Source organism: Mustela putorius, unplaced genomic scaffold, assembly GCF_011764305.1.
Source record: "Mustela putorius furo isolate JIRA1106 unplaced genomic scaffold, ASM1176430v1.1 tig00004007_pilon_pilon_pilon, whole genome shotgun sequence".
Taxonomy (NCBI): domain Eukaryota; kingdom Metazoa; phylum Chordata; class Mammalia; order Carnivora; family Mustelidae; genus Mustela; species Mustela putorius.
Window position 1 is genome coordinate 3,427,325 of NW_025422145.1, and position 12,056 is coordinate 3,439,380.

The 12,056-nt window shown below is 46.1% G+C and overlaps 1 protein-coding gene across 3 annotated transcripts in view; it reads right to left on the reverse strand.

The window, feature by feature from the left end:
- The window catches only part of NDE1 (nudE neurodevelopment protein 1), a 33,236-nt gene that overhangs the window by 12,336 nt on the left and 8,844 nt on the right, over positions 1 to 12,056 (reverse strand). For all 3 annotated transcript variants that reach the window (XM_045072135.1, XM_004750320.2, XM_045072136.1), the window contains exons 3-4: positions 11,569 to 11,722; positions 6,150 to 6,298 (exon numbers count right to left, since the gene is read on the reverse strand). In XM_045072135.1, the coding sequence (XP_044928070.1) occupies positions 6,150 to 6,298; positions 11,569 to 11,722 (303 nt within the window). The remainder of the gene's footprint in view (positions 1 to 6,149; positions 6,299 to 11,568; positions 11,723 to 12,056) is intronic.

The following is a 12,056-nucleotide window of genomic DNA, read 5'->3' on the forward strand; positions in this document are numbered from 1 at the left end:
CAGAGAGAGAGGAGGAAGCAGGCTCCCCGCTGAGCAGAGAGCCCGATGCGGGGCTCGATCCCAAGACCCTGAGATCATGACCCAAGCTGAAGACAGAGGCTTAACCCACTGAGCCACCCAGGCGCCCCACTTTATGCATTCTGTAATGAAGATCTGGGCCTCCCTTCTACCTCCTCTGATTTTAACACCAAACAATTCAGCATTTGGCCAGAATGTCAATGCAATACACCTTTAATTTTAAAAAATATAAAGAAATGGAAGAAAAGGAAAAGGAAGCACAGACTAATTGCTTTACAAACCTTAGTCTGCAGAAAGCCCTCCCAACTGACTGATACGTCTCATTACAGAGAAATCAAATCACCTTTCCCAGTAACATACACAAAAAAGCCAGAAGACAAACATAAATGCCAAATATTTTCAATTTGTATCATGAATGTAGAATGATCCCGTAGAAATGAAAAACAGCAGCCGAAATGAAAAATAGGCAAAGATAAAGAGTTCATAGAAAAAGAAATAAAACAGTTCTTAAATTAGGAAAAGGAATCAGCAACACTTTTAACTGACTGTTACTTGTAACTGAGCAACTTGTAACACTGTTACACTTGTAACACTGTAACTTGCAACTGAGAAACGTACCCATTGGTCACTTACTAAACTGGCGGAAATGCAAAGTTTGAAAACCACTCTGTTAGCGAAGTTATCTGGAAATGAGGAATTTACATACATACCTGCTGGGAATATAAAGTGATACAGCCACAAAAAGAACAAATGGGCAAAACCATCAAAATCACATATGCATCTATTGCTAGACCCAGCAGTTTTACTTGTGGGCACCCATGTTACAGATAAAATCTGGACAAGCCACGTTTAGGATTCATTACAACAATGCTTATCACTGCCCAAGAATGCGAATGTAGCAGACATCCATCCACAGGGGACTGGACAAATAAATTATTATGTACTATGCAACACCAACCATACAATAGAATATTATGCATTTGGGGAAAAAAAGAACAAAGAATGCTCTGTGTCCTGAAAGATCTCCAAGATGTACTGTTATGTGAAAGAAGATGTACAATGGCGTGTATAGAATGCTCTTTGCGGGAGGGGGAGGGTAAGATGAATTTTCATTTTTATTCGCTCTTTTGCATAAAAATACCTCTACTCTTTGTATATTATTTTGGAACCTGTGGATGTACTCGGTCTTCATGGTAGACTGCATTAATGGTCCTAATTCTTCAACGGTCCTAGACCCACATCCTTGCTACCGCCTCACTGTGCTTGGAATGTACTGTCCCACCTCCTGGCTTGGGCCATGTGACTTGCTTTGATCAAAGAAACACCAGTGAAGACAATGGTATGCCTAGTGTCTTGTGAATATACTACCAAGTCATGGTAATCAAGTTATTATGGTATTAGTATAGTAATTCATAAATCGTACACTCCCCCAAAATAAAGAATCCAGAATGAGGGGTGCCTGGGTGGCTCAGTACATTAAAGCCTCTGCTTTCAGCTCAGGTCATGATCCCAGGGTCCTGGGATCGAGCCCCACATCGGGCTCTCTGCTCATGGGGGGGAGCCTGCTCCACCCCCCCGCCTGCCTCTCTGCCTACTTGTGACCTCTGTCAAATAAATAAATAAAATCTTAAAAAAAAAAAAAAGCTTTCAGAATCCAGAATGAGATCCCAGGATATGTCAGAGATTAACATATGCTGGGGATGGGTTAAATTCAATGGAAAAAAATGAGTATTTAATAAATAGGACTGGTACAATGGGCTATCTATGTACAATGGGCTATCTATTTAATAAATAGGACTGGTACAATGGGCTATCTATCTATCTATGTACTATCTATGTACATAAAATTGGACCCACTCTTGTAGGAGACCAATAAATTTCAGGCAGATTAAAAATATAAGTATAAAACAAATAATAAAAAAGTCCTATAACAAAATTTAAGGGAAGACATGCACAATCAAGGGATCAAAGAGATTTCCCTAGTGCAGTCTGGACACCTAGAAGCTAAAAAAGGAGATATAAACAGGACGACCTAAAAATAACAATTATTTGTATGGAAAATGATACCAGAGACAAAGCAAAAGACGAGATTATTCTATGAGAAATATTTTTCATGCAAGACAAGAGATGAGCGGCAAAAATATACAAAGAGGGGTGCCTGGGTGGCTCAGTTGGTTAAGTGACTGCCTTTGGCTCAGGTCATGATCCTGGAGTCCCGGGATCGAGTCCTGACTCGGGCTCCCTGCTCAGCGGGGAGTCTGCTTCTCCCTCTGACCTTCCCCTCTCATACTCTTTGTCATCCTCGGTCTCTCTCAAATAAATAAATAAATAATATGCAAAGAGCTCTGATAAATGGATGAGAAAAGAGATCCCACTTCTGATCAGGCTAAGCTGCCAGAGATTACAACTACAAACTCCGGGTCCAACAGCCACATTCTGAAGGCACAGGCAACAATGGGCGCCAATACTCAGAAGAAAGAAACAGCAGTGGGTGAATGTCACCTCTCTGCCAGTGTTTTGCCGACAGCTCCGGTGAAAGAAAGCCACCATCACAGTCAAATTCTCATCTAAAGTCTTCCCACATCTTGGGCTAATCCCTGAACCATACCTATACTTAGCAGGCCTGAGGCAGCCTGGTTAAGGCTAAGAGAATCAAACAGATTTCAGCTACTGCCCATGAAGCAGGAAGTTGGGAGTGTTAGTTCAGCCTAGTTAATAGACCAGGAAAAAAAAAATACAACCAAATACATAATCCATAGTTTCTGCAACGCATCATTCATAATGTCCAGAATTCAAGATGACTCAACAGGACATGGGAAGAGCACAAAAAATGGGACCCAAACTCAGGAGAAAAGGCACTCAGTGGAAATAGCCCTAAGATAGCCAAGATGTTAGAACTAGCAGAAAAGGACTTTAAAGTAGCTATTGTAGCTATGTACAAGAATATAAAGACAGGGGCGCCTGGGTGGCTCGGTCTGTTAAGTGCTTGACTCTTGATATTGGCTCAGGTCATGATCTCCGGGTTGTGAGATCGAGCCCCGTGTCAGGCTCTGCACTCAGTGGGGAGTCTGCTTGGGATTCTCTCTCTCTCTCTGCTCATGTGCTCTCTCAGATACATAAATCTTTAAAAAAATAAATAAAGGAAATCTTAAAAAAAAAAAAAAAAAAAAAAAAGGCGGCAGGGATGCCTGGATGGCTCAGTCGGTTAAGCATCTGCTTTTTGCTCAGGTCATGGTCCCAGAGTCCTGGGATCGAGCCCCACATCAAACTCCCTGCTCAGCAAACAGCCTGCTTCTCCCTCTCCCCTGCCTGCTACTCCCCTGCTTGTGCTCTCTCCTGCTCTGTCAAAGAAATAAAAGAAATCTTAAAAAAAAAAAAAAAAAAAGGAAATTCAGAACTGAAAAAACTGGCTTATCAGCAGATTGGAGAAGAGTCCGTGAACTTGAAACCAGATCAATAGAAATTATCCAATTTGAAGAACCACACACAAAAAAAGATTGGGGGGGGGGGAGGTAGAAAGAAAGAGGCTGTGTGACACTATCAAAAGGACTTCTGTGTGTGTAGTTGGTGTCCCAGAAGGCCAGAAGAGAGAAAATGGGGCAGCACAAATCTTTGAGAAATGATGACCAAAGTGAAGTTAAGCAAAAAGAGAAATTTACAGACTAAGGAAGTCCAGATATCAAGATAAATACATATAGGGGCGCCTGGCTGGCTCGGTCGGTAGAGCAGCTAACTCTCAATCTCAGGGGCATGAGTTCGAGCCCCATGTTGGCTGAAGAGATTAAAAGGAAATTTAAAAAGAAGCAATTCTGGTTAAATCCAACAATTTAAAAAAATGTGAAGTACATATAAAATTGAAGTGTGGGGCGCCTGGGTGGCTCAGTGGGTTAAAGGTCCTGGGATTGAGGGAACCTGCTTCCTCCCCTCTCTCTCTGCCTATTTCTCTGTCTACTTGTGATCTTTCTCCCTGTCAAATAAGTAAATAAAATCTTTAAATAAATAAATAAATAAATAATTGAAGCATATCAGGAACTGCAGCAAACAAAAAATTAAGAGAGAATCTGAGAGGGGCGCCTGGGTGGCTCAGTGGGTTAAAGCCTCTGCTTTCAGCTCAGGTCATGATCCCAGGGTCCTGGGATCGAGCCCCGCATCAGGCTCTGTGCTCTGCGAGAAGCCTGCTTCCTCCTCTCTCTGCCTGCCTCTCTGCTTACCTGTGATTTCTCTCTGTCAAATAAATAAATAACATCTTTTAAAAAAAAATAAATAAAAAGAGAGAATCTGAGAGTGGCCAGGAAAAAAAACATATTATATACTGGAAAGTAACGATTCAAATGACCACTAACTTCTGACCTGAACCAAGGAAACCACAAGACAGCAGAACAATCCACTGAACGAGAAAAAAACAAAAAAACCTGTCAACCCAGAGTTCTACATCCAGTGGATGTACCTTTCAAGAATGGAAAGAAAAGGACATTTTTGAAAAACTAAAATAAGGAAACTTCACTGTGCACAGGCCTATGCTGCAAGAAATCCTAAGGGAAGTTCTTCAAGCTGAAGGGAGAGGGGGAAACCCAGGTTCCTAGGAAAGAATGAGCCAGAAATGGTACCTATGTGGGAAATATGAAAGCCCATCTTTTTACTCTCATTTCTTTAAAATATACTTGGCTTTTTAAAGCAAAAATTATGGGGCGCCTGGGTGACTCAGTGGGATAAAGCCTCTGCCTTTGGCTCAGGTCATGATCTCAGGGTCCTGGGATTGAGCCCCGCATCGGGCTCTCTGCTCAGCAGGGAGCCTGCTTCCCTCTCTCTCTCTGCCTGTCTCTCTGCCTACTTGTGATCTGTCAAATAAATAAGTAAAATCTTTAAAACATTTTAAAAAAAGCAAAAATTATAGCAACGTATTGTGGAATCCACACCATTTGTAGACTTAACAGTATTATGGGTATAGCAGAAAGTTCAAGGATAATAAAAATGAAACTGTAAGACTGCAAGGCTATTGTATTTTATAGGAAGTGGTATGATGAAGTGTATGCTATGATCCCAAAGCAACCCCTAAAAAATAATGCAGGGCATGGGGCACCTGGGGGGCTCAGTCGGTTGAGCGTTTGACTCGATCTCAGCTCAGGCCCTGATCTCCGGGTTCTGAGTTCAAACCCTGCACTGGGCTCCATGCTCGGTGTGAAGCATATTTAAACTAGTAATAATATTATTATTAACAGGAACTCAGGGGACTATGGGGGCAACACAAAGGTTCCATATCTTAATAAGAGCACGCAATGAACATAGACACAATTTGCTCAAAATGATGGAACTGTATGCTTAATCTGTGCATGTCACTATAAGTAATTTATATCTAATTTTTTTAAGGTTTTTATTTATTTATTTGAAAGAGAGAGATCACAAGTAGGCAGAGAGGCAGGCAGAGCGAGAGGGGGAAGCAGGCTCCCCGCTGAGCAGAGAGCCCGACGTGGGGCTCAATCCCAGGACCCTGAGACCATGACCTGAGCCAAAGGCAGAGGCTTTAACCCATGGAGCCACCCAGGTGCCCCAATTTATATCTAATTTTTAAAGTGTTTTCATTGAACAAAAAAAGGGGGCCTGGCACAGAGTCGTTATTCAATAAATATTAGTTACAATTGTTAGTATTCTGCTGAACAAAACAACGTCAATTTAAGAAATCCTATTCTTGGGGTGCCTGGGTGGCTCAGTCGGTTAAGTGTCAGCCTTTCAGCTTGGGTCATGGTCCTGGGGTCCTGAGTTCAAGCCCCATGTCGGGCTCCCTGCTCAGGAGGGCATCTCCTTCTCCCTCTGCCTCTCGAATAAATAAAATTTTTTGTTGGGCTGCAAAAAGATTTATTTATTTATTTTGCTGCAAAAAGCTTTATTGTTTGTTCTTTCCCAAATAAATAAAATCTTAAAAAAAAAAAAAAGTCCTGTTCTCTGCGCATGTGGACCTTAGGGCGGTGCGGAGCACATGCTTATCCTTCTGCCTGGGATGTTCTCACCTCGTCCCCTTCCCTGGATGATGTCTCCGCATCCCCTGGTCTTAGCCCAAAGGCCACCTCCTGACATTCACCTGCCGACGGCCGCACGAGTGCAGCCCCAAACCTGTCCCCTCCTTCCCGACGTACCGTTTTGCTCTTTCCAAGTCATCGTTTGCTTGCTCCAGCTCTCGGATATATTTCTGAAGTTGATCCTTAATTGCTTTGGTCTGGGCAAGGTCGTCCTCCAAGGCTGAGATCTGCCGGTAGCCTTCCGAGTGCTGCGTTTCAAACTTCTCCTGGAGGACAAAATGGACACTGGGCGTGGGATTTAAGACTTCTGATAAGCTGTGCTTATATCCTTTCCCTGTCACTTCTTCAAAATACTGAGGGATTAATCCTGGAACAGACGCTCCCCTGTTGGAGTGGACACTGTTGTTGTGAGGTTGTGAGCGTCCGATCCTCCCTGGGCGCACGACTGGGCTGCACTGATTTCTTTAGCGGCTCTAGCTCTCCCTTATCTTAGGAGCTTTATAGGAATGGTCTTTGTATCACACTAAGGAGGCTCCAGACATTCTCGCAGCCCCCCACCACAGCCAGGACACACGACTAACCTCAGCCAGTAGAACCTTCTCTCCACAGTCATGGACTCTAAAGCGAGGGAGGGCAGATGGCGAGAACGAGGGGCCACCATTCAAAGTCGTTATGTCCCAAGTGCTTCCTGCCTTCTGGCCCACAAGCATCTTATACCCGGCCCCCTCCCAAACGTGGTCCCTGCAGCCTCTGGGTATCAAGAAGACCCCAACAATCTTCAACACAATTACTTCGCTCAACGTGTCCACAGCCATGGGAAGCCACATAGACCTCTCCATGCCTCATCCACAAGGGTAACAAACCCACTTCCTGTGACATCCCCGCATTGTGTATCAGGAATCACAATAACTTTGTTGGCTTGTGCCTCGCCCTAAGAGCAGGAAACCATGTACTTAGTCTGACAACTGTTCTAACTTTGTGACCGACGACACGCTCCCTGCAGCATGGGGGAGTTAAAGAGGACTTCTGGACCTTTGTGGGGAAGGAAGGAAGGAAACAAAACAAAACCCACAACCTGTTATTAATTATCAAGAGAGCTTGGTGTGATCTGACTAGTACTTTCCAAGGCGAGGAAGGGTCAGATGACTTCACGATCGGTCACTGCCCAGTTTCAGCCAGCTAACATTCATTCACTGCATGCTTACTCGGGGCCAGCTCCTGGGCTCAGGATAATACTTGGGTTGGCTCATTTAATGCTACTTCAGAGATGTGAACGGAGGCTACTTCATTAGCCCAAAGTCATTTGGTAGCAAATGACTGAGCCAAGATCCAATCTGGGCTCCTGGGGCTAGAGCTCATTAAACAACTGTGCTAAACTGCCCTCAAACATCTCCTCCTGGGCCACAAAGGTATCGATCGCACACGCACATGTGTACACACACACACACATTCTGCTCTGGCTACTCTTTCAAACCACCTTCCTTCACCAAACACCCTCACTGCTTTTCCCTTCATCTACACACAAAACATGTCCCACCGGAAAGGCCCAAAGTCTAATTAGAAAGTTTGAGGGCAGCTGGCTGGCTCAGTTGGTAGAGTAGGCGACCCTTCATCTTAGGGTCGTGAGTTCGAGCCCCACACTGGGTGTGGAGATTACTTAAAAATTAAAATCTTTTTTTTTTTTAAGATTTTATTTATTTGACAGAGAGAGATCACAAGTAGGAGCAGAGAGGCAGAGAGAGAGGAGGAAGCAGGCTCCCTGCTGAGCAGAGAGCCTGATGTGGGACTCGATCCCGGAACTCTGACATCATGACCTGAGCTAAAGGCAGAGGCTTAACCCACTGAGCCACCCAGGCGCCCCTAAAAATTAAAATCTTTAAAAAAAAAAAAATACACACACACAAAACAAAACAGGGTGGCTGGGTGGCTCAGTGGGTTAAGCAGCTGCCTTTGGTTCAGGTCATGATCTTAGGGTCCTGGGGTTGAGACCCACATTGGGCTCCCTGCTCAGCAGAGAGGCTGCTTCTCCCTCTCCCTCTGCCTGCCGCTCTGCTTACTTGTGCTGTCAAATAAATAAAATCTTAAAAAAAAAAAAAAAGAAAGAAAGAAAGAAAGGAAGCTTGAAAAACAGACACACTCTTCTTTCCTCAATCGAGTAAACACAGGCGTTGCTAGAAAACAGTTGGGATGTAGGGGAGAATGACATAATGGTGCCTGGGCCAGAGAGGCGTGGTGAGAAGAGCTCCCACAGAACAAGCAGATCATTTACAGGGTGGGGACAGGGAAGGCATGCCACATCCTCACCCTGCTCCGTCCCCTCTGATGCTCTGTTTCCTGGCCATGAGCGGAGCAAGCAACTCTGCTCCAGCAAGGAGGGGCCGACCAAGCCCCACGCAAGGACCAGTTCCCAGGGCTGGCTCTGAGGGCCCCACACCCTTTCTCTGGGTGCATCTCCAAACAAAACAGGAGCGCCGGGAGCCGCTGTCATTAACCCCAATTCAGATGCAGGTTCCAAGATGATGCAGTTAACGGGCTTCTCCGCCAGCATCAAGATTCAAAGGATGGCCTTTGAACTTGTAGACATGAAAAGCCGTTGCTCAATATTGTGCTTTCATTTGGGGCTAATTCTAATAAGCGGTCAGCTGATGGAGGCATCAACAGACGCTCTGTTTGATCCTTTACAGGCCTTCTCATTCAACTTGTGATGAATAAGCCAGTTGTCAAGAAGGCTCTGTGGAGAACATTTCTCTGAGGTGACAGACACATATTTGCTGGTGGCAATTTATCTATTTTTTAAAGTAATCTGGGGCTCAAGATTACTTTTTTAAATTTAAATTTAAAATTACTTTTAAATTTAAAATTACTTTTAAATTTAAAATTACTTTTAAATTTAAATTACGTTTTAAAGTCATCTCAGGCTCGAGCTCACGACCCCGAGACCCTGAGTTACATGCTCCAACAATGAAGCCAGCCAGGTGCCCCGGTGGCAGTTCTATTCCCTCGGACATTTCTCTTCCTTCTCCTGCTCTGTGCTCTGCATCTCTGGCATCTGTCAGGCGGTTGTCATGAAGAGGCGTTTGCAGGTTCAAGGGCTTGGTCTTAAAGCAGTTACTTCATCATTGCTCGACGGGGGTCTGCCTCGGTGGAGGCCCCGTCCCGCTCCTGACTGTGGTTCATACCGCCCATCTGCCTTCCACACGGCTTCCGCTCCCTGAGTCCCCTTCAAGTTAAGCATGATGACTCCTCAGTGCCTGTGGCAGGGGTTGGGCTGTCCACAAAACGAGTGACACGGGGATGCCTGGGTGGCTCAGTAGGTTAAGCCACTGCCTTCGGCTCAGGTCATGATCCCAGAGTCTGGGATCGAGTCTCACATCGGGCTCTCTGCTCAGTGGGGAGCCTGCTTCTCTCTCCACCTCTGCCTGCCCCTCTCCCTACTTGTGTGCTCGCGTGCTCTCTGACAAATAAATAAAATCTAAAAAAACAAAAACGAGAGGCGCGGGCCAGGTGTAGGGATAAAGGAAAGGCCATTATCCTCCTGTGTCAGGGATGGAGCTGGGGGACAGTAGTGGGGACTGGGACGGGCTGGTGAATGCTTGCTCCGTCTTGGCCACCGCTACCTGGCTTTTCGCTGGTGTGGAAGAATGCAGGTCTGGCATGCTTTTTCTTAAGGAAAGTCAGAAATCCAGATTTTTATACGAAGACTTACAACTTTGAATATTAACTGCTTAAACGCTAGGGGCGCCTGGGTGACTCTGTTGGTTAAGCATCCAATTCTTGATTTTGGCTCAGGTCATGACCTCAGGGTCCTGAGATGGAGCCCCACGTGGGGTTCTGTATTCAGGGTGAAGTGGGCTTGAGAGTCTCCCTCCGCCCCTCCCCCAGCTCACATGGGAACTCTCTAAATAAAATCTTTAAAAAACACTACAGAAATCAGTTTTACTATCAAAAGAATGAACTGCAAACAAACCCTCAACTCTATTCAGTAACCGCAAGCTGAAGTATTTACAGAGAAGCGTATAGCTGTCTGCAAGTCACTTTGAAATGCATTAGAAAACCAGATTGAGGGACGCCTGGGTGGCTCAGTTGGTTAAGCAGCTGCCTTCAGCTCAGGTCATGATCCCAGAGTTCTGGGATCGAGTCCCGCATCGGGCTCCTTGCTTGGTGGGGAGCCTGCTTCTCCCTCTGCCTCTGCCTGCCATTCTGTCTGCCTGTGCTCGCTCGCTCTCGCTCTCTCTCTGATAAATAAAAAATCTTTAAAAAAAAAAAAAAAAAAAAAAAAAAAAAAAAAAAAAAAAAAAAGAAAACCAGATTGAGGGGCGCCTGGGTGACTCAGTGGGTTAAGCCGCTGCCTTCGGCTCAGGTCATGATCTCAGGGTCCTGGGATCGAGTCCCATATCGGGCTCTCTGCTCAGCAGGGAGCCTGCTTCCCTCTCTCTCTCTCTGCCTGCCTCTCCATCTACTGTCAAATAAATAAATAAATAAAATCTTTTAAAAAAAGAAGAAAACCAGATTGATGGATGGATAAACAGGAAATAAAAATCAATTATGGCAAAGTTTATTGGCAGAGCCTAGGTGGTGGATATACAGGTGGTCCCTGGAAAATTCTTTCAACCTTGCACTGTGTTTGGAAACTGTCATGATAGAACATTGAATAAAAGCCACAGAAGGCTAAGCAAAAAACGCCAGAGGGTCAGACCTGCACATGTCCAGTGTGGGCTCTGTGGTCTATGACATGAAAAGCTTACACTCCACTGCTCAACTTCTGTCGTCTTTGGGGTTTTTCCTCTGCCCCTCCCATCTCTCAATGCCCAACCCATTGTGGATCCCACTTTTTCCCAGCTGTGACTAAAGCCGGGATGCTCAGATCTGCTAGACATCCATTCTTGTCTCTGTCTACAGAAGGTCCGGATTAACTCTTCACTAACCCCTCTGCCCCAACCTGCTGGGGACGTGTGCACATGCCCACACACTCCCCTCACCTTCAAACACCAGTTCAAATCCCTCCCAGCTCCCCCATGAAGCTGTCTCCAGCTCATGGAGACCCTTCTCGCAGAAGCATCTCTCGATCAGTACTATGTAATTGAGCATCTTTTCTTTAAGATCTTTTGGGGTTAGCTTTGTCTTCGTCACAAAGCTTCCAGAGCGCTAGGAGCACATCTGCTTCCACTACCCACCAAGCCTGGCCCTTGGTTCTTCTTCCCTAGTAGCTTGGGGGCTACCACACTGGGCAGCATAATCTGGACTTTGTATGACCTGAAGGTCAGCAAATCCAGGCACACTCCATACTCTGGCTTTCGCCTACCTGCAAGGGGTGTGGTAGACCCCCAAGGATGACCATGGGGACTTGGGTGTGACTTGCTTGTCACAGAGCTCCTCCCAATAGAGGCAGAAAAGATTCCCGGCACCACTTCCACCCAGCAAGCCTGGAGGGAGTGGGGAGCGCACCTGGTGCTGGCCGCGGCCCCTTGCACGGCTGGGCTCGCTTTCCCAGGCACACACGCCACGCTGGAATCAGCCCTGGTCTGTGCCCCCTCACCTTGATGGTCTCCAGCTCCATGCGGAGGCGGTTATTTTCTGACAGCAGGTCCCTGTTCCTGGTCTCGATCTGCTGCAGCTGCGTCTCCAGTTCGGCTTCATATTCCCGGCTGCCCTCCTGGAATTCTCGGAGCTCCTCCTGTGTGTTCTCTGCCCTGCGGGAGTGCCAGACGCGTTAGGTGATCATGTACCGAGCACCTCCCTGGGCTGTCGAGGGTGAGGTGTGGATTGGCTGTTTTTTCAGCCCCTTTCCAGGCAGAAACTAGCCTTCCCTTTATTTTACAGGTAAGACTTGTCTCGGGGCACCTGGGTGGCTCAGTGGGTTAAAGCCTCTGCCTTCGGCTCAGGTCATGATCTCAGGGTCCTGGGATCAAGCCCCACATCAAGCCCCTCTGCTCAGCAGGGAGCCTGCTTCCCCCTCTCTCTCTGCCTGCCTCTCTGCCTACTTGTGATCTCTGTCTGTCAAATAAATAAATAAAATCTTAAAAA